This window comes from Neoarius graeffei, chromosome 10 (assembly GCF_027579695.1).
Source record: "Neoarius graeffei isolate fNeoGra1 chromosome 10, fNeoGra1.pri, whole genome shotgun sequence".
NCBI lineage: Eukaryota > Metazoa > Chordata > Actinopteri > Siluriformes > Ariidae > Neoarius > Neoarius graeffei.
The window spans coordinates 16,909,494-16,936,133 of record NC_083578.1 but is presented as its reverse complement, the minus strand read 5'-3'; the positions used below and the strand labels follow the sequence as shown (position 1 = coordinate 16,936,133).

The 26,640-nt window shown below is 42.6% G+C and overlaps 1 protein-coding gene across 2 annotated transcripts in view; it reads left to right on the top strand.

Moving 5' to 3' along the window:
• The window catches only part of inpp5l (inositol polyphosphate-5-phosphatase L), an 84,223-nt gene that overhangs the window by 26,272 nt on the left and 31,311 nt on the right, over positions 1 to 26,640 (top strand). For both annotated transcript variants that reach the window (XM_060931373.1, XM_060931372.1), the window contains exon 4: positions 5,792 to 5,879. In XM_060931373.1, coding sequence (XP_060787356.1) covers positions 5,792 to 5,879 — 88 coding nt within the window. The remainder of the gene's footprint in view (positions 1 to 5,791; positions 5,880 to 26,640) is intronic.

The following is a 26,640-nucleotide window of genomic DNA, read 5'->3' as shown; positions in this document are numbered from 1 at the left end:
GGCAAATAATTGTTAAATAAAAACATGTCCTGAAGTGGTTTATTCCTCATACACAACAGCAATTCGCCAACAATTGAGTGCAATTTTTTTTTAGGCTCCAGCTTGCCTGCGACCCTGTAGAACAGGATAAAGCGGCTAGAGATAATGAGATGAGATGAGTCATTAATGAATGCATCGTCCTACTTTTGAACCCTTTATAGTTACCTTTAATCTTGTGGAGCCCCATTAAAACAAATTAGTTCCTTTAATGACTTGCATTATTCAGCTATAAACAGTCATTCCGTCACCATAGTCTTGATTTTCGTTCTATTGAAGTTAATAAGACAGTGTTGTAGTCAAGCCCACTTCAACCGAGACCAAGTCATGACAAGACCAAGACTTTGAAGGGTTGAGATCGAGTTAAGACCGAGACCAGGGCTGGGCGAGACCGAGTCAAGACCAGGACCAGACCAGTGGGTGTATGAAGGGGGTGGGGGAGGGGCGACGGCCGTTAACAGGAAGAAAAATTTCAAATTAGCAATGAGTCACGTTATTGGTCGCATTTGAAGCAGAAAATTTTACATCCGATCACGGTAACGAGGTTAACAAATAAATCAGACAACGCATAAGCAATCTAGTGAAATCCTCCAGTTGTGGTCTTGACCGGTGTTGACATAAAATCCTGAGACCAAGTAAAAATGTGTTCGATTCCATGACAAGACCGAGACCTAGCTTGAGCACAACATCGCTAATAAAACAAGCACAAAACCCAACCAAAAACCCTGCAGCTTTTCATCTTATTTATTGTAAAACCAGAAAGTGACTTTTCAAGTGGTGGGAAACTTCCCGACTCTTCCAAAGCTCTGACTCCGGATACTTCTTCCAAAAATGCACACAAGTGTTTTGGTCCATATTTAATATTTTTCTTTTTAAAAATAAACACGACATTTAGGGCCCGTTTACACGAGGACGCTGTCGGGTAAAAACGACTAAATATTTTATCAGAAGTGCCTTTCGTTTACACGAGGACGGCGTTTCCGAGGCTGAAAAACGGAAAAATTGAAAACGCCTTCCAGAGTGGATAAGTTAAAAACAGCCCCCGTTGCATATCCGTCTAAACTACCCAATACGCCAAACTCTGCTCGGATCTGCTCACGTCGGGTACGCGTTTACGTCATACATACGTCATATACTGTACATGCCAGCCCGGGAAGTAAGAAAGTAAGTAAAAAAGTAAGAGCATGTCTGATTACATCGATCCAACGGACCTTCAAGCTGCTCTGTGTTTTAATGCAGTAGATGTGTTTTCCTGCTCACCCGCCCAGCTGGAGCTCCTCAGTTTGGTGTCGCCAAGTTTCGCGCGCCGCCTATTCAAGCCGCTCGTGAAACCATAAACCCGAGACTGAAAACAAAACTAGCAGCCGAACGGGTTTATTTTGCTGAGATGGACACTGCCTTTTCTCTTCTTCACCGAAACAAGAGTGAGTGTTACTTAATAAAGGCAGATTAAAAGAGTTTCGGTTTGCTCCTGCTCCTCCCTCGAGCACTACAGTACCTCAGCCGGACCGGTGTTCTGTAAAGTTATCCTAGCAAGTTCGCATACAGACCGTTTTATTATTCAAAACAAGTCATTACAAATTATTTGACTCGGCCAAAGACTCGACCAATACGCACAAAACATAAAAATCGGCAAATGCGTGAAATTCTCACCGATTTTCTATCAGCCCAGCTGATCGGTGGGACAAAACTACTGTTAAATTTTCCTACCCTCCTGGATTTCGTGCTTGTGTAGTAGGCTTGGTAGGATAACTTGACAGAACAGCGGCGCAGATGTGCAGATCAGACAAGACAGAAGACGTTGCGCATGCGTGCAGACATAGCGGAGACATTTATGCGTCACCGTATAGACGCAGATTTCCTCCTTGAAAACGGTCGTGTAGACGCGGAAAAAAGTGAGAACGAAAACGGACTTTTGCGTTTTTGTTTTATACCGTCCCCGTGTAAAGTGGGCCTTAATCTTGAGATTATATCCAGCGTTCACGATACAAACCCCTGTGAATGAGCTGTACAGAAACAGTAACATAAAGTGATACAGTATTTATTTAAAAATCACTTTCTGGTTAATTAGATTTGAGAATTTAACAGCGGTTTATAGCGGAGCTCCCAGCGGAGCACCATACCTAAGAAAAAAACGTTAAACACATCGAGTCGATTTTTTTTTGTGGTTTGTCTGTGTACGTGTACCACCACTCATACACACCGCCTAGTGGCCAGTGTTAGTAATTACCAGTCATACACACCGCCTAGTGGCCAGTGTTAGTAATTACCAGTCATACACACCGCCTAGAGGCCAGTGTTAGTAATTACCAGTCATACACACCGCCTAGCGGCCAGTGTTAGTAATTACCAGTCATACACACCGCCTAGCGGCCAGTGTTAGTAATTACCAGTCATACACACCGCCTAGCGGCCAGTGTTAGTAATTACCAGTCATACACACCGCCTAGCGGCCAGTGTTAGTAATTACCAGTCATACACACCGCCTAGCGGCCAGTGTTAGTAATTACCAGTCATACACACCGCCTAGTGGCCAGTGTTAGTAATTACCAGTCATACACGCCGCCTAGTGGCCAGTGTTAGTAATTACCAGTCATACACACCGCCTAGTGGCCAGTGTTAGTAATTACCAGTCATACACACCGCCTAGTGGCCCGTGTTAGTAATTACCACTCATACACACCGCCTCGTGGCCAGTGTTAGTAATTACCAGTCATACACACTGCCTAGAGGCCAGTGTTAGTAATTACCAGTCATACACACCGCCTAGTGGCCCGTGTTAGTAATTACCACTCATACACACCGCCTCGTGGCCAGTGTTAGTAATTACCAGTCATACACACCGCCTAGTGGCCGGTGTTAGTAATTACCAGTTATACACACCGCCTAGTGGCCAGTGTTAGTAATTACCACTCATACACACCGCCTCGTGGCCAGTGTTAGTAATTACCAGTCATACACACCGCCTAGTGGCCAGTGTTAGTAATTACCAGTCATACACACCGCCTAGCGGCCAGTGTTAGTAATTACCAGTCATACACACCGCCTAGAGGCCAGTGTTAGTAATTACCAGTCATACACACCGCCTAGCGGCCAGTGTTAGTAATTACCAGTCATACACACCGCCTAGCGGCCAGTGTTAGTAATTACCAGTCATACACACCGCCTAGTGGCCAGTGTTAGTAATTACCAGTCATACACACCGCCTAGTGGCCAGTGTTAGTAATTACCAGTCATACACACCGCCTAGTGGCCAGTGTTAGTAATTACCAGTCATACACACCGCCTAGAGGCCAGTGTTAGTAATTACCAGTCATACACACCGCCTAGTGGCCCGTGTTAGTAATTACCAGTCATACACACCGCCTAGTGGCCAGTGTTAGTAATTACCAGTCATACACACCGCCTCGTGGCCAGTGTTAGTAATTACCAGTCATACACACCGCCTCGTGGCCAGTGTTAGTAATTACCAATTATACACACCGCCTAGTGGCCAGTGTTAGTAATTACCACTCATACACACCGCCTCGTGGCCAGTGTTAGTAATTACCAGTCATACACACCGCCTAGTGGCCAGTGTTAGTAATTACCAGTCATACACACCGCCTAGCGGCCAGTGTTAGTAATTACCACTCATACACACCGCCTCGTGGCCAGTGTTAGTAATTACCAGTCATACACACCGCCTAGTGGCCAGTGTTAGTAATTACCAGTCATACACACCGCCTAGCGGCCAGTGTTAGTAATTACCAGTCATACACACCGCCTAGCGGCCAGTGTTAGTAATTACCAGTCATACACACCGCCTCATGGCCAGTGTTAGTAATTACCAGTCATACACACCGCTTCGTGGCCAGTGTTAGTAATTACCAGTCATACACGCCGCCTAGTGGCAAGTGTTAGTAATTACCAGTCATACACGCCGCCTAGTGGCCAGTGTTAGTAATTACCAGTCATACACACTGCCTAGTGGCCAGTGTTAGTAATTACCAGTCATACACACTGCCTAGTGGCCAGTGTTAGTAATTACCAGTCATACACGCCGCCTAGTGGCCAGTGTTAGTAATTACCAGTCATACACACCGCCTAGTGGCCAGTGTTAGTAATTACCACTCATAAACACCACCTAGTGGCCAGTGCTAGCCAGTAAAGAAATAAAACAAAAGAGACTGGCTATGATATAAGAAAATTCTACAACCCAGAAACAGATGGGAGCTCCGCTTTTAGGCAGTGCCTAAATCTATATATATGATGGCTGTCGACTCGTTAAACGAGTATGACCATCGCTGACCGAATCATTCTAAAATTAATCGTTATAGGAAGACAGCCAGAGATTTACAGAGCTTGTTGCAAAGTCAGCAAATGTAATCGGTGTGCACAGGTCCCGAATTAACTGTAGCCTTTTGTTGCGGTTGCACGTGCGTTTTCATATGGCGTGTTAGTCCGGAATGGTTTTTACAGACCTTCTGGCAAACGTGACAAGTCAGATCAACCTGCAGCATGTATTGATCGTAATTTGGCACTGCTCTACCGATGCGGCTAAGGAGGCCAGGTGTAGAGAGGCAGATTCTGCCACACTGGTCACATATGAATTGGTTGACTGACGGATCGACGAATTCTCCTTTTCTTGCGGCTCGTTTGACTTGTGCCCACCTCACTGAATTCTCATGGAAAGGCTTGCAACCGTTGCTGATTGTTTGGCTCCATTTTCCACGGCCACAAGCGATTGCTTCCCACTCATTGTCATCAATTTTGCTTGCTACTAGGCATGAACGAAGCCTGTGACGATGAATATGTGCTTCTATGCTAAATGAATTAGCCTTTTCAAGCACGGCTGTGTCAGGCGTGTATGATGTCCAGTGAATTCTGAGAATCGACCTTAAGCAACGCTGATGGAATTTTTCAAGAACATCTAGATGTCTTCGGTATGTCATCCACGTTTCACAAGAATAGAGCAGACAAGTTAGAACACATGCGTTATAAACAGAGATCTTTGTGCTCTTTCTGAACCTGCGCTGGGACCACACTCAGTCCCTCAAAGCAGCAATGCATCTGTTGCTTTCTTCGCACGGCTAGAGTTTTCATGTATTTCATGAGCAATGTATGTTGATAGCACTTCCAAGACACGTGAACTTGTCCACGACCTGCAATTTATGATATAAATACAATATAAATGATGTTGTTCAGACGTGTTTCCATTTAAAGTCATGAACTCTTGGTGTTCTCACGACCAGAAATATTTCATAGTGGCTCTCACAGTTTGTCGTTCTTTCTTGCTTGCTTTGTCTTTCTTTTTGTGCTTGGTCTTGCTTGTTTGCTTGGTCTTTCTTTCTTGGTCTTTCTTTCTTTTTCTTTCTTGGTCTTTCTTTCTTGGACTTTCTTTTTCCTTCTTTCTTTCTTTCTTGGTCTTGCTTGTTTGCTTGGTCTTTCTTTCTTGGTCTTTCTCTTTTTTTCTTTCTTGGTCTTTCTTTCTTTCTTGGACTTTCTTTCTTTCTTGGTCTTGCTTGTTTGCTTGGACTTTCTTTCTTTCTTGGACTTTCTTTTTTCTTTCTTTCTTGGACTTTCTTTCTTTCTTTCTTTCTTTCTTTCTTTCTTTCTTTCTTTCTTTCTTTCTTTCTTTGTCTTGCTTGTTTGCTTGGTCTTTCTTTTTGTGCTTGGTCTTGCTTGTTTGCTTGGTCTTTATTTATTTATAGGCTGTTAAATGATGTTTATTTCCACTCTGTTTTATTATTTTTTTTCCCCCCTTCTATTCCAGGACTATCGAGTCCAGCTCGGAGATGGCCGACTTCGACCGAGTGTGCGTCTACGTAGACAGCGACTTCAAGACCGAAGATAACTTCACGGTGAGCACTGTTTGGATGCAGATTTGGTTGCAATACCTGTTCTGTTAAAGCCCGGTTCCACAATACCGATAACTATAACAATCACAATAGCTATAAATAAATCGATTCCCTGCAGTTTATGTGGTTGGTGCTCCCACCAGACCAATAACAATACAGAGAGCCCAGGCCTGGGTTTATCCGTATCGGTGAGATTTGCTTCTGGAGCCATTTTTCCAGGCCTGGACCTGATCCGATAAAACATCTGATCTGACCAATCAGGTAATTGTTTACATGTGACGTTGCTGAGCACATGCTGTTTTTCCCCAGGTATCTTTGTACATCCTTGTTGCATCATGAAGTCACGGAATATGGATTCACGGAAAATAAAAAAAATAATACAAATCAGGGATCTTTTATTCATGTGATAAATATGTGATTATTTTCAATGACATCTCAATCAGAAATGAATAAAGTAAACATAAAAATGCAGGTAAGAGATTTTAATTACGAACTTCGGCAGTCCAAACATTTCATTGTTTTAGACTTCTTAATGAAACTTCCTGATGAAATCGGTAACCAACCTGTAATATACTGAAACGTCCGTGAACAATCCGTAAATTATTAGCATCCATATTAAAATCCGTAACCGCTCTGTATTTTGTATCCTTTTTTATGATATTTCCGTGATCCGTAATCTGTGACCTATCCATATTATATCAACCGCCGGAGCGTGTACATGGGTCGTTTTGGAGTCCGAGCTGTACAGTATGACCTGGAATAATGTGCTGCTACTTGGGAAAAACTTCCATGACTATTCCGAAGTTGCATGCGCTTATTTAGCTGAGTGTCAGGACCAAGCGATATTATAGTCGGGGTTATAGTTATGGTGTTTCTGCTCCAGACTGGAACTAAATTCCGGCAGAGGGATAGTCAGAGATGTACAAGTTATAGATATAGTTCTCAGTGTTGTGGGACCGGGCCCTTAGGCTTAAGACCACTAGGTGGCGCACTGCTCCAACAGTCCAGGGTTAGAAATAGAAAAGTGTAGTGGTGAGAAATAATGTACGTTGCCTGTTCTTGCTTTGTTTATTTATCTACAATCAGGCTTTGAAATACGTGTGATGATATTATAATAATAATAACAGCACACCTGTATTGTATAATAATATTAATAATAATAATACTGTGTGTATCTGTTATCTCTATGTCCTGTTTTTTTTTTTTTTTTTGTAATTTTCTCTTTATTTAGCCATCAGGTCACATACAATACAGGATATTATCCTTCCATTTCTCATTTCTTTTTTTCTTTACACAGTAGTTTCCTTTGCAAAAACTAAAATAGGTAAACAATTCAAACCCAAATAAAGGCATTTCTAGCAGAGAAAACCCCCAAAATATCCATCCATAATCATAACATTGTGTGCCTGGGCCATTTTTTGAACATTTTTATATACAATAAAAACAATTAGAACATAGGGGTAAGTTTCACTGTTTTCCTTAGAAAAGAATTAAAGAAAAAGAAAATTGACATGCATACATCTATGTCCCGTTTTAATCTGTTTGAACGCCAGGTTTCCTAATCAGATGAGCTGGAGGTGTTTATTTATTAACCGTTCTGGAAAACCTAGCTGACGGAGTGATTGATTTAGACACAGAGGTGTAATGGATAAGTCCCGTTTTGACAGGTTAAACATTTCCAGAGGGTCTGCATTCTCTCATACTCTCTCATACCCGGCTGCAGAATCTGAGGATTTCAGCCACACACACACACACGTATGTAAAGCTGAAAGGTCCGTATGCCTTTCAGTGACTGACCCTACAGTGTGTGATTGACAGAATGCACACATAGTGGGCTCTTTCTTTCTTTCTTTCTTTCTTTCTTTCTTTCTTTCTTTCTTTCTTTCTTTCTTTCTTTCTTTCTTTCTTTCTTTCTTTCTTTCTTTCTTTCTTTCTTTCTTTCTTTCTTTCTTTCTTTCTCTCTCTCTCTCTCTCTCTCTCTCTTGTCCGTACTAACGATTAAAGGTTGCGAGTTCAAATCCTACAGCTGCCAGCTATGGATCGGATTCCTTCTCATGTCCGAGCTTCCTCCGAATTCATAAATGTCGATCAGGCTGCATCAGTTGCCCTCACTTTCATAAAATCTGATGCGTTTTTGTTTGGGTGTTCCTTTTCACCAATAAAGACATCCTGTAAAATTTTTTGACCATATTCAAAAGTCTAATGGTGGCACCATGAGGTTCATTTTTTGCCAAAAACGCTTATGTTTTCGTGTAAGGTTTGAATCACAATGTTGGACTCCATTTATTGATTTCTTGTGACCCAGAGATCATGTTAAGAACCTTTGCAAGGGATTGAGAAGCATTAATGTGATTCATAATACATTTGTATTGTTTAAAAGTAGTTGAACAATGATTCAATGAACAGCTAAAACTCAAACTGTGCTTGATAATATATTTAGAATATGGACTAAAAATGTGTATCTAAGATATTTGGTATACTCTATAAGGTGCCATAATGTTTCATGAAAAGTGATCGAAATTTTGTCATAAAAGTCATAAAATAGCAGCTTTTTCCATAACTTTGAGCTCCTGGTGCCACCATTAAACTTTTGAATTTTGTCAAAATATTTCACCCAGTGTGTTTTCTTACCAAAAGGAACAGAAAAACAAAAACGCATCATGATCGGAGGAGCTTTTCATTTTTAGGGGGCAACTGATGCACCCTGATGTCGATACATGTGACATTTCTTATGCTGTGTCCGAAATCACTCACTCATTCCCTACTCACTATCTAGGGAATTCTATATAGAGAACTATATAGTGGTAAAATGAAAAAAAAAATCAATAGTAAATTAATAAAGTAAACATATAAATGCAGGCAAGAGATTTTAATTATGAACTTCGGCAGTCCAAACATTTCATTGTTTTAGACTTCTTAATGAAACTTCCAGATGAAATCGGTAACCAATCTGTAATCAGTAACCAATCTGTAAACGTCCGTGAACAATCCGTAAATCATTAGCGTCCATGATCCTTTTTTATTATATTTTCGTGATCCGTAGTCCGTGACCTCATCTCATCTCATCTCATTATCTCTAGCCGCTTTATCCTGTTCTACAGGGTCGCAGGCAAGCTGGAGCCTATCCCATCTGACTACGGGCGAAAGGCGGGGTACACCCTGGACAAGTCGCCAGGTCATCACAGGGCAGCCCGTAACCTATCCGTATTACACTACCGTTCAAAAGTTTGGGGTCACCCAGACAATTTTGTGTTTTCCATGAAAAGTCACACTTTTATTTCCCACCATAAGTTGTAAAATGAATAGAAAATATAGTCAAGACATTTTTCTGGCCATTTTGAGCATTTAATCGACCCCACAAATGTGATGCTCCAGAAACTCAATCTGCTCAAAGGAAGGTCAGTTTTATAGCTTCTCTAAAGAGCTCAACTGTTTTCAGCTGTGCTAACATGATTGTACAAGGGTTTTCTAATCATCCATTAGCCTTCTGAGGCAATGAGCAAACACATTGTACCATTAGAACACTGGAGTGAGAGTTGCTGGAAATGGGCCTCTATACACCTATGGAGATATTGCACCAAAAACCAGACATTTGCAGCTAGAATAGTCATTTACCACATTAGCAATGTATAGAGTGGATTTCTGATTAGTTTAAAGTGATCTTCATTGAAAAGAACAGTGCTTTTCTTTCAAAAATAAGGACATTTCAAAGTGACCCCAAACTTTTGAACGGTAGTGTATCTCAACCGCCGGAGTGTGTACATGGGTTGTTTTGAAGTCCAAGCTGTACAGTACGACCCGGAGTAATGTGCTGCTACTTGGGGGGGAGAACCTTCCATGACTATTCCTAAGTTGCATGCATTTTTTATATATAAACCACTGTTAAATTCTCAAATCTAATTAACCAGAAAGTCTCATCTCATTATCTCTAGCCGCTTTATCCTGTTCTACAGGGTCGCAGGCAAGCTGGAGCCTATCCCAGCTGACTACAGGCGAAAGGCAGGGTACACCCTGGACAAGTCGCCAGGTCATCACAGGGCTGACACATAGACACAGACAACCATTCACACTCACATTCACACCTACGGTCAATTTAGGCTACGTTTACACTAGACCGTATCTGTCTCGTTTTCTTCGCGGATGCACTGTCCGTTTACATTAACCCCCCTGGAAAAGCGGGGAAACGGGAATCCGCCAGCGTCCACGTATTCAATCTAGATCGTATCAGCTCCGGTGCTGTGTAAACATTCAGAATACGCGAATACGCTGTGCTGAGCTCTAGCTGGCGTCTCATTGGACAACGTCACTGTGACATCCACCTTCCTGATTCGCTGGCGTTGGTCATGTGACGCGACTGCTGAAAAACGGCGCGGACTTCCGCCTTGTATCACCTTTCATTAAAGAGTATAAAAGTATGAAAATACTGCAAATACTGATGCAAATACTGCCCATTGTGTAGTTATGATTGTCTTTAGGCTTGCCATCCTTCCACTTGCAAGTAATAAGTGATATGCGCTGGGATCACACACACAGCGGCTCAGTCCCGAATCGTGGCTTGTTCACTTCACTCGCGCACTCTGTGAGCTGCGCAGGGCCGGAGTGCGCACCCTCCAGAGGGCACTCGCTGTTCAGGGTGGAGTGATTTGGAGCGCAGGATGCCTGCGGAGCCGAGCGTATCCGCGTATTGGTGTTGCTGTGTGCACGGCTAACGGTTTTAGTGTAAACGCGAATCATTTTAAGAACGTTAATCTGATGATCCGCTGATTCGACGTAATGTAAACGTAGCCTTAGAGTCACCAGTTAACCTAACCTGCATGTCTTTGGACTGTGGAGGAAGCCCACGCGGACACGGGAAGAACATGCAAACTCCGCACAGAAAGGCCCTCGCCGGCCACGGGGCTCGAACCCGGACCTTCTTGCTGTGAGGCGACAGCGCTAACCACTACACCACCGTGCCGCCTAACCAGAAAGTGATTTTTTAAATAAATACTGTATCGCTTTATGTTACCGTTTCTGTACAGCTCATTCACAGGGGTTTGTATCATGAACACTGGATATAATCTCAACATTAAATGTCATGTTTATTTTTAAACAGAAAAGCATACTTATTAATATGGAGCAAAACATTTGTGCACGTTTTCGGAAGGAGCGTCAGAGCTTTGGAAGAGTTGGGACGTTTTCCGCCACTTGAAAGTCACTTTCTGGTTTTACAAAAACTAACCTGACAATGCTTTTGGACACTACTTCGCCGCGCCGTTATTTACGTCATTACTGTGGCACGATTAAAACATGCCAGATCAGTCGGCTGGTGGGTTTTCAAAATAATAAATCCATGTTATACTGAGCGTATTTCCTATATTAATAAAGACAACATACTTTGTGTCTGCTGCATCTTTCAGTTCTTTTAAATCAGGGCTGAATACTTTCTTTCTTCTTTGCCGCTGCGTTTTATTCAATCAAATTTGAGGCTTTTGATTAATTCCTCGCTCTGCACTGTAACTTTTATTCTTGTGTTTTATGTCTTTGTTTTATTTTAGCTTATTTTCTGTTCTCTTACTATTTTTAATTGCACTCGAATGTCCGTTTATAATGTGTTCCTTCCTCCGTCCATTCACCCCCAACATACTACAATATTGGTGCCATTTGCGACTGCAGTGCATGATGGGATATATTGCTTCGTTAGTGAGCATCGGTTGTACACTACTTTTCACAATGCATTGTGGGATACTATGAGTCCACTAGATAGGGTGTAATAATAATTCTCACTATACATTCGGAGAGCACGACAAAATGGCGAACTCGCTATACAATCCACGATGCAGTGAGTAGTGAGTGATTTCAGACACTGCACTAGTCACCTGCTTTGATGCGAATATCCAATTTTCCGACCTGTGGTTTAAATGTCACGTAAAGCGTTTTGTTTTCCTACGCAACTAGATACAAAACCACGTTTGTTTGAATTCTGTAAAACGTGTTCTGTATTAAAGAGTATTGAACGATGTAAAAGTATAGAGAAGCAAATCGTTTTAGTGCAGTCTTGCCAAATGACGATTGAAGTTTGAGGTCGTCTCCTCGATAGTTCTTCTACATATGGAACACATAGCAGTGCATTTTTTTTTTTCCCCCACTGCACGAGAAGTCTGTATAAGCAAAGCGGCCAATCTTAGGGACGTTCTCTCCAGGCATTTTAGCGCCGTTAACGTTAGCTTGTTCCTGAACATGACGTATGAACAGGTGAACGTGCATTCTCTTGTGAATGTGCATCCTCGTCTCCAGTTTACGAGTCCGAATGCAGTTAATGCACGAGTCTGAGTCCACGTCCAAGTCATCAGTGCTCAAGTCAAGTCACGAGGCCTTAAAATTAGGGCACGAGTCAGACTCGAGTACTACAAGCCTGGATGAAACTACTGAAACAGTCAGTACGTTTACATGCACATCCAAATCGAGCTGCTGTCGGTAATCGAGCTAAGGGTCCCAGCAGGGGTGCCAGAGAAATCCAATCCTACATGCACACAAGGAAATCGAGCTATTGTGTGAGGTACATTGTGCACCCGAGCCACAGGTGGCGCTACACGCCCCATCGTGTTGGTACACTTCCGGTTGTCGTCATGAAGAAGAGCTATTCAAGAGTGTAAACAAAGTTATCAGTTCCATGTTCACAAGAAGAGTGTTTGTATGTACGAACAGAAGTGTTCTTAATAAAGTGGCGGCTAAGGTGGGATACCATGAGTCCACTAGATAGGGTGTAATAATAATTCTCACTATGGACCCTTTTCACGTGACGTCACGACAAACGCGGCGGCCATTTTGGACATGTACTACCAGTAGTTTACCACAGCCAACATTGAGGAACGGCAGCAAAGAAAGTTTTTACTTTCAGCAAGACTTCCATCATGCCACTATATTGTTGTGCACCTGGATGTAGTAACCATCAACAAACAAGGCAAGGGTTATCATTTTATCGGATCCCGACGGAGAAGATGGATAGCGGCCATTAACAGGAAAGATTGGCAGCCATCAGCATACCAACGCTTGTGTAGTGACCACTTTGTTGGAGGTAAGACGAATAAAATTAGCCAGAAAAGGCATTACATTGCTGTTAACATTCTGTGGCGGCGAGTGTGTAACCAAATAGGTTAAAATAACCCATTGTAACCTCTTTGTTCTTCTGTAGTAGCTATTGTTGACTAGCTAATGTCAACAAGTAGCTGGTATGTTACTGTAGCAATGTTTACGTTCAGTCATTTGGATGACTGTTCAAACCTTTCAGTCTCAAGTTTTTCCTTTACTGTATTTACTAGTTTACTGTAATTATGATCCGGCCGAGGTTCCCCTCAAATTAAGCAGCGCGCGCCGGCTTGCTCCCGGAGTGCTCCGGCCGAGGTTCCCCTCAAATAAAGCAGCGCGCGCCGGCTTGCTCCCGGAGTGCTCCGGCCGAGGTTCCCCTCAAATAAAGCAGCGCGCGCCGGCTTGCTCCCGGAGTGCTCCGGCCGAGGTTCCCCTCAAATAAAGCAGCGCGCACCGGCTTGCTCCCGGAGTGCTCCAGCCGAGGTTCCGGAGCACACTCTGGCCGAGGTTCCCCTCAAATTAAGCAGCACGCTCCGTAACCTCGGCCGGAGCACTCCTGGAGCAAGCCGGAGCGCGCTCCGTAACCTCGGCTGGAGCACTCCTGGAGCAAGTCGGAGCGTGCTCCGTAACCTCGGCTGGAGCAAGCCGGAGTGCGCTCCGTAACCTCGGCCGGAGCACTCCGGGAGCAAGCCGGAGCGCGCTCCGGAACCTCGGACGTTGGTGTGTATGTGTATGGCGATAGGTTTTTAACGACATAGGTATACAGATCATGTGGGTCGAAGTCAGGTAAAGACGAGGGCTTCGTGTACTTCCGTACGTCAGTGAACAATCCTGGTGGAAGCAGGTAAACGTCGTTCTCTAAGCCTGCTAACCTCAATTTTTGCAAATACCTCTCCCTCTGCTCGCCCTGTAAATGCCCTACGTCGCTGGATAGTGAAGGTGTTTTCTGCATCTCGCTCCTTTTTTCTTTTATGTTTTTCGTTTGTAGCCTTCCTCGCATTCAAACTGATTAGAGCCGAAGTCCACTACATGTCCAAAATGGCGGTCGCGTTTACGAAGGTCACGTGACTGAAAAGGGTCTATACATTCGGAGAGCACGACAAAATGGCGAACTCGCTATACAGTCCACGATGCAGTGAGTAGTGAGTGATTTCAGACACTGCACTAGTCACCTGCTTTGAAGTGAATATCCAATTTTCCGACCTGTGGTTTAAATGTCACGTAAAGCGTTTTGTTTTCCTATGCAACTAGATACAAAACCACGTTTGTTTGAATTCTGTAAAACGTGTTCTGTATTAGAGTATTGAACAATGTAAAAGTATAGAGAAGCAAATCATTTTAGTGCAGCCTTGCCAAATGACGATTGAAGTTCGAGGTCGTCTCCTTGATAGTTCTTCTACATATGGAACACATAGCAGTGCATTTTTTACCCCCCACTGCACGAGAAGTCTGTATAAGCATGCCGACCGAGGCTGTTTTTTTTTTTTTTTTTCGACCGAGGCTGATGTGTTTCCCGCTTGTGGTCTCGTCACTTCCGGAAGGGTCAGTGCTGAAGTAAGTAGCTCGACTACGTAGCTCGATAGGGTTTACATGCACTAAGTAACTCGGCAAAAATCGCATAATCTAGGTCGTGTAGCTCGATTACGAGAAATCCAGTTCGGTTCAATTTCAGCCGAGCTAAGGTGTATCCATGGCATTTAGAACTTCGATTTCAGTCGAGCTACGGCAGAAATTCGATTTTCTCTATGTGCATGTAAACGCACTCACTGTATTACAGGACAAACTCGGTTATCTGAACCCCTTTTATCTGAACATCCTCTTAGTTAGCCAGACTTTTTCCCCCAGAGAGTTTGGATAATTAAGCTTATACTGTACAGTAAACCCTGCATTTACAGTGGTGCTTGAAAGTTTGTGAACCCTTTAGAATTTTCTATATTTCTGCCTAAATATGACCTAAAACATCATCAGGTTTTCACACAAGTCCTAAAAGTAGATAAAGAGAACCCAGTTAAACAAATGAGACAAAAATATTATACTTGGTCATTTATATTACATATCTGTGAGTGGCAAAAGTATGTGAACCTCTAGGATTAGCAGTTAATTTGAAGGTGAAATTAGAGTCAGGTGTTTTCAATCAGTCAATGGGATGACAATCAGGTATGAATGGGCACCCTGTTTTATTTAAAGAACAGGGATCTATCAAAGTCTGATCTTCACAACACATGTTTGTGGAAGTGTATCATGGCACGAACAAAGGAGATTTCTGAGGACCTCAGAAAAAGCGTTGTTGATGCTCATCAGGCTGGAAAAGGTTACAAAACCATCTCTAAAGAGTTTGGACTCCACCAATCCACAGTCAGACAGATTGTGTACAAATGGAGGAAATTCAAGACCATTGTTACCCTCCCCAGGAGTGGTCGACCAACAAAGATCACTCCAAGAGCAAGGTGTGTAATAGTCGGTGAGGTCACAAAGGACCCCAGGGTAACTTCTAAGCAACTGAAGGCCTCTCTCACATTGGCTAATGTTAATGTTCATGAGTCCACCATCAGGAGAACACTGAACAACAATGGTGTGCATGGCAGGGTTGCAAGGAGAAAGCCACTGCTCTCCAAAAAGAACATTGCTGCACGTCTGCAGTTTGCTTAAAGATCACGTGGACAAGCCAGAAGGCTATTGGAAAAATGTTTTGTGGACAGATGAGACCAAAATAGAACTTTTTGGTTTAAATAAGAAGGGTTATGTTTGGTGAAAGGAAAACACTGCATTCCAGCATAAGAACCTTATCCCATCTGTGAAGCATGATGGTGGTAGTATCATGGTTTGGGCCTGTTTTGCTGCATCTGGGCCAGGACAGCTTGCCATCATTGATGGAACAATGAATTCTGAATTATACCAGCGAATTCTAAAGCAAAATGTCAGGACATCTGTCCATGAACTGAATCTCAAGAGAAGGTGGGTCATGCAGCAAGACAACGACCCTAAGCACACAAGTCGTTCTACCAATGAATGGTTAAAGAAGAATAAAGTGAATGTTTTGGAATGGCCAAGTCAAAGTCCTGACCTTAATCCAATCGAAATGTTATGGAAGGACCTGAAGCGAGCAGTTCATGTGAGGAAACCCACCAACATCCCAGAGTTGAAGCTGTTCTGTATGGAGGAATGGGCTAAAATTCCTCCAAGCCGGTGTGCAGGACTGATCAACAGTTACCGGAAATGTTGAGTTGCAGTTATTGCTGCACAAGGGGGTCACACCAGGTACTGAAAGCAAAGATTCACATACTTTTGCCACTCACAGATATGTAATATTGGATCATTTTCCTGAATGAATAAATGACCAAGTATAATATTTTTGTCTCATTTGTTTACCTGGGTTCTCTTTATCTACTTTTAGGATGTGTGTGAAAACCTGATGATGTTTTAGGTCATATTTATGCAGAAATATAGACAATTCTAAAGGGTTCACAAACTTTCAAGCACCACTGTATTTTCCTCAAAAAGTAGCTCAAAATTGTCTAGATTGCATCTCTGATCTTCTCTGAAATTCGGTTTATGGGAGCCTTGGCAGCCCCTAGTCCCCCGGTCTAATAGGAAGCCTCGTTGCACTCGGAGACACTAATCTTTTTCATTTGTCAATCTTGGCATCTCTGGCTTTATACTAGATTTTGGTTGATGTTTTGAGAGAAAGGTAAACAAAGTTTTCAGCATTAAAGCATTGACAGGGACTGCTGGATCGTTTTAGGAGCAGAAAACCTGACATTCCAGAGAGTGGCAGGATATTAACCCGAAACCCACCCAGGTGAGGACTGATAGACCTTTCGTGTGTGTGTGTGGGTGGGCTTGCGTTTGTCCCGGGCACTGATGGACTGGGTTAATGTGTGGGAGTGGCCAGGCAGCAGGCTGAGTCAATACGTTTAAGTCCAGATTAAAACTATTGATCAGCATCTTCAGACTGGCCATGATAAATAAACTTCAGGGGGGAGTGATGAACAGCTGTGGCTGTGTTTGTTACCCCTTAACCACACACTTATCCCACACACACACGAATGAAAACGCACAAACACACAGACGTTTTCTCTCTCTTCCACCAAAAAATGTTTACTTCGTTGAGCCGTTCTTGATATAATACCGATGAGGAATATTTACAGTGGTTTTATTATTATTTACTATTTACTGTTTGATCTCGAACGCATAACGAAGGCAAGAAACTCGTCCACTAATTAACTTTTGACAAGGCACAGATGTTAACTGAAAAGCATTCCAGGTGACGACCTCATGAAGCTGGTTAAGATAATGCCAATAGTGTGCAAAGCGTCATCAAGGTAAACACTGGATACTTTGAAGAATCTAAAATATGAAACTTTTTTTTTAGTTTACTGCATAATTCTATAGATGTTCCAGATGTTATTTCACAGTTTTGATGTCTTCAGTGTTGTTCTACAATGTAGAAAATAGTCCAAATACAGACAAACCTATGAACGAGTAGCTGTGTGACTGGAACTGTAGGTGCATATACATATATGCATGCGCACACACACACACACACACACACACACACACACACACACACACACACACACACACACACACACCCCAAAAACGAGCTCCTGTGCACAGTCTCAACACCATCTTCATCAGTCAGCTCAGTGCAGCATTTAATAAAAAATTATTGACTTACAAGTGATTTTTTTTTTATCAAAACACAATTTGTACTGCTGCAGACTTCTCACATTCTCTCTCTCTCTCTCTCTCTCTCTCTCTCTCTCTCTCACACTCACACACACACACACACACACACACACACACACGCGCTACTGCCCAAGAAAGCGATGATCTACAACCTCTGGAAAACTGATAACAAATCAATAGAGGTGACGTGAGAGAAATGAGAATGCAGAGCTGTGTGGAATGGGGACACAGCGACTCTGCGTGCGTTATTTTTTTATTTTTATTTTTGTATATACCATTGAGGACCAAATGTCCCCACAAGGATAGTAAAATCTGACAATTTCGACCTTGTAGGGACATTTGGGTGGTCCTCACAAGGAAATTGCTGTTTTTTTTGTTTTTTTTTTAAACAATAAATAAATAGATATATGTATGTACAACCCCGATTCCAAAAAAGTTGGGACAAAGTACAAATTGTAAATAAAAACGGAATGCAATGATGTGGAAGTTTCAAAATTCCATATTTTATTCAGAATAGAACGTAGATGACATATCAAATGTTTAAACTGAGAAAATGTATCATTTAAAGAGAAAAATGAGGTGATTTTTAAATTTCATGACAACACCACATCTCAAAAAAGTTGGGGCGAGGCCATGTTTACCACTGTGAGACATCCCCTTTTCTCTTTACAACAGTCTGTAAACGTCTGGGGACTGAGGAGACAAGTTGCTCAAGTTTAGGGATAGGAATGTTAACCCATTCTTGTCTAATGTAGGATTCTAGTTGCTCAACTGTCTTAGGTCTTTTTTTTTGTCGTATCTTCTGTTTTATGATGCGCCAAATGTTTTCTATGGGTGAAAGATCTGGACTGCAGGCTGGCCAGTTCAGTACCCGGACCCTTCTTCTACGCAGCCATGATGCTGTAATTGATGCAGTATGTGGTTTGGCATTGTCATGTTGGAAAATGCAAGGTCTTCCCTGAAAGAGACGTCGTCTGGATGGGAGCATATGTTGCTCTAGAACCTGGATATACCTTTCAGCATTGATGGTGTCTTTCCAGATGTGTAAGCTGCCCATGCCACACGCACTAATGCAACCCCATACCATCAGAGATGCAGGCTTCTGAACTGAGCGCTGATAACAACTCGGGTCGTCCTTCTCCTCTTTAGTCCGAATGACACGGTGTCCCTGATTTCCATAAAGAACTTCAAATTTTGATTCGTCTGACCACAGAACAGTTTTCCACTTTGCCACAGTCCATTTTAAATGAGCCTTGGCCCAGAGAAGACGTCTGCGCTTCTGGATCATGTTGAGATACGGCTTCTTCTTTGAACTATAGAGTTTTAGCTGGCAACGGCGGATGGCACGGTGAATTGTGTTCACAGATAATGTTCTCTGGAAATATTCCTGAGCCCATTTTGTGATTTCCAATACAGAAGCATGCCTGTATGTGATGCAGTGCCGTCTAAGGGCCCGAAGATCACGGGCACCCAGTATGGTTTTCCGGCCTTGACCCTTACGCACAGAGATTCTTCCAGATACTCTGAATCTTTTGATGATATTATGCACTGTAGATGATGATATGTTCAAACTCTTTGCAATTTTACACTGTCGAACTCCTTTCTGATATTGCTCCACTATTTGTCGGCGCAGAATTAGGGGGATTGGTGATCCTCTTCCCATCTTTACTTCTGAGAGCCGCTGCCACTCCAAGATGCTCTTTTTATACCCAGTCATGTTAATGACCTATTGCCAATTGACCTAATGAGTTGCAATTTGGTCCTCCAGCTGTTCCTTTTTTGTACCTTTAACTTTTCCAGCCTCTTATTGCCCCTGTCCCAACTTTTTTGAGATGTGTTGCTGTCATGAAATTTCAAATGAGCCAATATTTGGCATGAAATTTCAAAATGTCTCACTTTCGACATTTGATATGTTGTCTGTGTTCTGTTGTGAATACAATATCAGTTTTTGAGATTTGTAAATTATTGCATTCCGTTTTTATTTACAAATTGTACTTTGTCCCAACTTTTTTGGAATCGGGGTTGTATGAATGAGCCAAAAGTTTCCTTTTCATTACTGAGGTTAAGGTTAGGTTTAGGTGCAGGCGCAGCATTAATTAACTACAATAATATTTATGTCAATGGAATGTCCTCACAAGGATAGTGAGACAAGTGTGTGTGTGTGTGTGTGTGTGTGTGTGTGTGTGTGTGTGTGTGTGTGTTGTTTTTATATACTACTAAGGACCAAATGTCCCCACAAGGATAGTAAAATCTGACAAGTTCAACCTTGTGGGTACGTTTGGGTGGTCCTCACAAGGAAATTGCTGTTGTATTTTTTTTAAACTAGATAGATAGATAGATAGATAGATAGATAGATAGATAGATAGATAGATAGATAAAAAGTTTCCTTTTCATTACTGAGGTTAGGGTTAGGTGCAGACTAGGGATGGGAATCGAGAATTGTAGAGAACCGGTTCCCAGTAGTTCAATTCCTTGGAATTGTTAGTCTGCTTGCCTAACGATTCCCTTATCAGTTCCATTGACGTGAGGACACATTATGATGACATCATACACACGCACCGTATTTGGTTCAGAAGTATCCAACATGGCATCGAGGCAGAAGTGCTCTAAAGCGTGGTTATATTTCACTAGGAAAGATGATAGTAGGGCCACTTGCAACACGTGCAAAGCTTCAATTACAATAAAAGGGGGAAATACCTCCAACATGCTCAAACATTTGAATACGCAGCATGCAGTTAATTTGCATGAATCTTGCAATGTTTGATACGCTGCTTAGATTCTCAAAGCGGAGCTTTCAGCACAGCGTCCTCCGTCTTAAATGTTGCAGGTAACGTTAAACTCTCCTGGTCCTGTAGATTGTGTTAATGTTAGCACCATTTCGCTGTGTCAACCTGCTGTCACTATACTGTGTGAATAACCTCTATCTCCTATCACCATTTAGGCCCTGTTTACATTATTTCGAATCAGCGGATCATCAGATTAACGTTTTTAAAACGATTCGCGTACACACAGCAACGCCATACACGATTCGCGTGCATACAGCAACACCAATACACGGATACGCTAATCACATGACTAATTAGACGGCACGTCACATGATCCCAGTGCATATCGGGCATGCACAAGTCACTCACCACTTGCAAGTGGAAGGATGGCAAGTGAACACCTTCTCCAGCAAATAAACACACCTGGCTGTGATGTTCATGTTCTCACTGAGTTTAAGCGCCTGAAGGAGGTTGAAATGTGTAAATAAACCTCAGTGCAGCTCAGCGCTTCCTCCTGCGCTCCAAATCACTCCGCCCTGAACAGCGAGTGCCGTCTGGAGGGTGCGCACTCCGGCCCTGCGTAGCTCACAGAGCGCGCGAGTGAAGCGCACGAGCAGTGATTCGGGACTGAGCCGCTGTGTGTGTGATCCCAACGCCAGCGAATTAGGAAGGTGGATGTCACAGTGACGTTGTCCAATGACGACGTCAGCTAGAGCTCAGCACAGTGTATCCGCGTATTCTCAATGTTTACACAGCACCGGACCAGACACGATCTGGATTGAATACATAGGTTCTGGCGGATTCCTGTTTCCCGGCGTTTTAATGTGAACGGACAGTGCATCCGCGAAGAAAACGAGACAGATACAGTCTAATGTAAACTTGGCCTTAGTTGACGAGGACTGCCAGAGTCTGACTGGCTCAGAGTCTAGCTCTCGCACACCATTAGCTACCCCTTTCATCGAGGCACAGAAGAGTAAAAATGACCGAGGTGAAAATAAATGAATGTCACCGAGCAGTGACTAGATTTGTGGTGAAAGGTTTGCACCCCTTTGCCACGGTGGAAGCCCCTGAATTTCGGTAGGATAATTTCCTGCATATCATCTGGCATGGCTCAAATGAATAGATAGGCAACTTTTTGAAATTAGAATTGTTAATTGCATGTTGTTATTTTAACCAGTACAGTTCTGTTTCATTCATTCCCATTACATATTCTCTGTAGGGAGATGACAAAGACTCTGAACTCAAAATACCATCCCCCAAGCAGAGACAGTTTAACAAATCCCTGCTTGGTATGGGGTTGAAAAGGGCAATCTGATCTCAGACCTGAAACAAGTCACAAAGGCAGCCATCGCAGCTGATGGTTGGACAAGTTTTACTCAAGACCATTACCTCACTGTAACATTGCACTATATCAGGGAAGGTCAGAATAAGGAAAAAGTCCTCAAAACCAAAGCAGTGTATGAATCACAGACACACTCTGTCATGCTAATTTTTCTGCACAAAAATTGTTATTGTAAATTCTTATTTTTTCATGCCAGTTTTAATTTTATTCTAATTTTGATATACTTTACATTAAAGACTTAATGTAAACAAACCCATTTCTACTATATTTTATTTCCTAACCCAATGAGAATTGATAAGAGAATCGATAAGGAATCGATAAGTGATATCGATAATGGAATCGGAATTGGGGCGGCACGGTGGTGTAGTGGTTAGCGCTGTCGCCTCACAGCAAGAAGGTCCTGGGTTCGAGCCCTGGGGCCGGCGAGGGCCTTTCTGTGTGGAGTTTGCATGTTCTCCCCGTGTCCGTGTGGGTTTCCTCCGGGTGCTCCGGTTTCCCCCACAGTCCAAAGACATGCAGGTTAGGTTAACTGGTGACTCTAAATTGACCGTAGGTATGAATGGTTGTCTGTGTCTATGTATCAGCCCTGTGATGACCTGGCGACTTGTCCAGGGTGTACCCCGCCTCTCGCCCGTAGTCAGCTGGGATAGGCTCCAGCTTGCCTGCGACCCTGTAGAAGGATAAAGCGGCTAGAGATGATGAGATGAGAATCGGAATTGCTAAATTCTTATCAAGTCCCATCTCTAGTGCAGACACAGCATTAATTACCTGCAATAATAATTGTCAGTGGAAGCTCTTCATAACGTTAGTGAGACAAACGTGTGTGTTTGTTTTTTATATACTACTGAAGACCAAATGTTCCCACAAGGATGGTAAAATCTGACAATTTTGACTTTGTGGGGACATTTGGGTGGTCCTCACAAGGAAATTGCTGTTGTGTTTTTTAAATGATAGATAGATAGACAGCCAGCCAAAAAGTTTCCTTTTCATTACTGAGGTTAGGGTTACGTTTAGGTGCAGACACAGCATTAATTACCTGCAATAATAATTATGTCAATACAAGGTCCTCATAACGTTAGTTAGACAAACGTGTGTGTTTTTTATATACTACTGAGGACCAAATGTCCCCACAAGGATAGTAAAATCTGACAATTTAGACTTTGTGGGGGCATTTGGATGGTCCCCACAAATAAGTTGCTGTTGTGTTGTTGTTTTTTTTAAACAAAAAAAAAGTTATAAAAAAAAGCCAAAAAGTTTCCTTTTCATTACTGAGGTTAGGTTTAGGTGCAGGCACAGCATTAATTAACTACAATAATAATTATGTCAATGGAAGGTCCTCATAAGGATAGTGAGACAACCGTGTGTGTATGTGTAGCCTAACGATATTTATGCATAATACACATTAAACTGGGGCGGCACGGTGGTGTAGTGGTTAGCGCTGTCGCCTCACAGCAAGAAGGTCCGGGTTCGAGCCCCGTGGCCGGCGAGGGCCTTTCTGTGCGGAGTTTGCATGTTCTCCCCATGTCCGCGTGGGTTTCCTCCGGGTGCTCCGGTTTCCCCCACAGTCCAAAGACATGCAGGTTAGGTTAACTGGTGACTCTAAATTGACTGTAGGTGTGAATGTGAGTGTGAATGGTTGTCTGTGTCTATGTGTCAGCCCTGTGATGACCTGGCGACTTGTCCAGGGTGTACCCCGCCTTTCGCCCGTAGTCAGCTGGGATAGGCTCCAGCTTGCCTGCGACCCTGTAGAACAGGATAAAGCAGCTACAGATAATGGGATGAGATGAGACACATTAAACTCTGTCGCTGATGTATCCTACAACTACTTGAAGGCTTTAAAGGTCGAATAAAGGCTTGGTTTGGTGCTACAGTTCCACTGAAGTAAAGCTTTGCCTGAAACTCACTCTTTTGAAATTCAAAATTCAGACAAATCCAGCTCCTGTCTCAAGCCAGGAGTCCAAAACACCTGCACACCGGAGCTCTGACATACAGCATAATCAACCAGCAAGTACTCATGTCTCTGTCCTGAACATTTTTTTTATTTTTATTTATTTATTTTTCATTTCCTGTTCTCCTTTACATTATAAACAGTCATTTCCTGACTCGGATTTCCTGCATTCTGTTTCTCGAAGTGAATGAGACCTCAGTTTGTCATGTGACGTGTGAGAAGCATGGAAAGCGCAAACTTTTTGTTGAAGAATAAAAACCACACCATGGACACAACCACTAACAGAATGTGCTTCAGTTCTAGTTACATTTGAACATTTATTTATATATACACTCTCTCAGTGGCCACTTTATTCATACTTGCCAACCCTCCTGATTTTGGCGGGAGGCTTCCGATTTTAGCCTCCGCCTCCCGATTGTATTTGTTAAAAACTGGATAATCTCCCGGTTTTGGGAAATCCTTACCGCCAAGTTAAAAATACTCCCGATTATGTCCAATCAGAATCATATGAGAAACACTGCTGACGTCAACTGATTTTTAACCAATCAACAAACAGAACGACAGTCACTTCCGTAATGTCGGATTCACCCAGGCTGTCCGACATTTTTTACAAGCAGTCATTCATCATGGCCACTAAACCCAATACCACACGGCAAAAATATGAATGCAAATACCAGGTTGCATGGGAGAATGAATTTCCATGGATAAGCAAATGTTCGACCAGCCAGTTACACATCTTAAGGTAAAGATATACCTTAAATCAGAATATAATGGACATTCGAGTGTGAAATTTAACTAGTCTTCCGTACCATTTCAGAAACAAACTGTACAACTTCTAAAGTGTTTAGTGAAATTTTGCATGACAGAGAAATTGTTTGGTGAGTGTATTTGAATAGTGTGGTCGTGTCTTAGTGCTATTTTGAATTTATGTTTGAAAGTTTTAAGTGAAAGTTTACAAGTGAATTATCTGGAAAGTGATTGATTTTGATCGAGTTTTGAGGTTTTAAGTGAAAGATTACTAGTGAGTGTATTTTGGTCGGACTAAAATTTTGCATTCGAGTGAATTTCTTTGCGGAGTATATTTTGATAGTATGGTTGTATTTATAGTGCCGTTTTTTAAATTTTGTTTGAAAACTTTCAGTCAAAGTTTGCAAATGAGCAAATTCCTTTGATGCATTCCGACAGGATTTTGATAGGATTTCTAGTGCTTTTTAAAAATTCTGTTGGAAAGTGTTTAGTGAGAGAGATGCATTTTAGTAGGACTAAGACAGTGAAGTATTTATTTAATTGAGTTGTTACTATTTTGGTTAAATCTCATCTCATTATCTCTAGCCGCTTTATCTTGTTCTACAGGGTCGCAGGCAAGCTGGAGCCTATCCCAGCTGACTACGGGCGAAAGGCGGGGTACACCCTGGACAAGTCGCCAGGTCATCACAGGGCTGACACATAGACACAGACAACCATTCACACTCACATTCACACCTACGGTCAATTTAGAGTCACCAGTTAACCTAACCTGCACGTCTTTGGACTGTGGGGGAAACCGGAGCACCCGGAGGAAACCCACGCGGACACGGGGAGAACATGCAAACTCCACACAGAAAGGCCCTCGCCGGCCACGGGGCTCGAACCCGGACCTTCTTGCTGTGAGGCGACAGCGCTAACCACTACACCACCGTGCTGCCCTGGTTAAATCTTATTAAAATTTTATTTAATTTATATATGATATAATAGTTCTCTGTATTTTTACATGAGCTTACAGAAGGAAAACACATTTGATGCAATCCAATAATACTTTCATTCACTGTGACTATTTTAAGAAATGATAAACATTCTTCTAAAGCATCGCTTGTTATTTTCTGTGGGTCTCTGTATGTAGACAATATTCAGGCATGAGATTTTTCAGCTAAAAATCTGATTTAAGATTTCCCTTTCATTGTTATTATATTAAAATTCAAGACGAGTATTATTTCAGATTTTTCACTCTGAGCTCTCTCATGCCTGATACATGAATCCCATAACCTATAGTAATTGATAGAACAATATCAACAATTCAAAAACTCTTTCACTGTATAAATTTCAAATGGTTTGCAATTAATTGGGATCCACTGTTTTTATCGTTTCAACCGCGCATCATACCCTCGTCCAATTGAAAATGTCGTTCACGCACTTTTCTCCCCCATGAGAATTTTGAAAAGTTGGCAAGTATGCTTTCTTAGGAACACCCATACGTACATCCACCTGCTGCTGTTTGATGCAGTTCTCTAATCAGCCGATCCCTTGACAGCAGCACGATGCATAAAATCATGTAGATACAAATCAAGAGCTTCAGTTAATGTTCACAGTGTTCAAACATCAGAATGGGAAAAGTGTGACTTTCTATCACTGTGGCATGGGTGTTGGTTTGAGCCAGATGGACTGGTTTGAGTATTTCAGAAACTGCTGATCTCCTGTAGCCTGGGCCCGCCCATCCTAAGTGTGACGCAACACGAGGGCCTGTTGCGAGCTTAGTCTGGCAAGGCAAGCTATCTCCAGCTCTTCCAAGCTCCCGAAAAATCGGGAGCCAATCAACTTTGAGCATCTCCAACGGCCCTGGGTAGAGGCGTGTTCAAGGCAGTGACGTAGTAGAACTGCGACCGGAAGCCATAGATTGTTTACAGAATCTGTGCCGGAAGCGCTTCATTCACTAGAAACATTACGAACATGGAGCAGCGGCAAGCCTTTGACACAGCGGTAGATGCTGTATTGAAAGCATTCAACGGGAAGTTCTCATTGAAAACGGAGCAAAGAGCAGCCCTGGAGGTATTTATCTTCTTCCTGTTACTCAAGCAGTTTCCGTCGCGTCACATACGTCAGAGGAAAGAGTGATGTGATTGGTTTAAGCTTCGTCACAGCCTTTTCTGGCTTCGACCAGTAGCAAACTGAGGCATTTCAGGAAGGCGGGTCAACCAC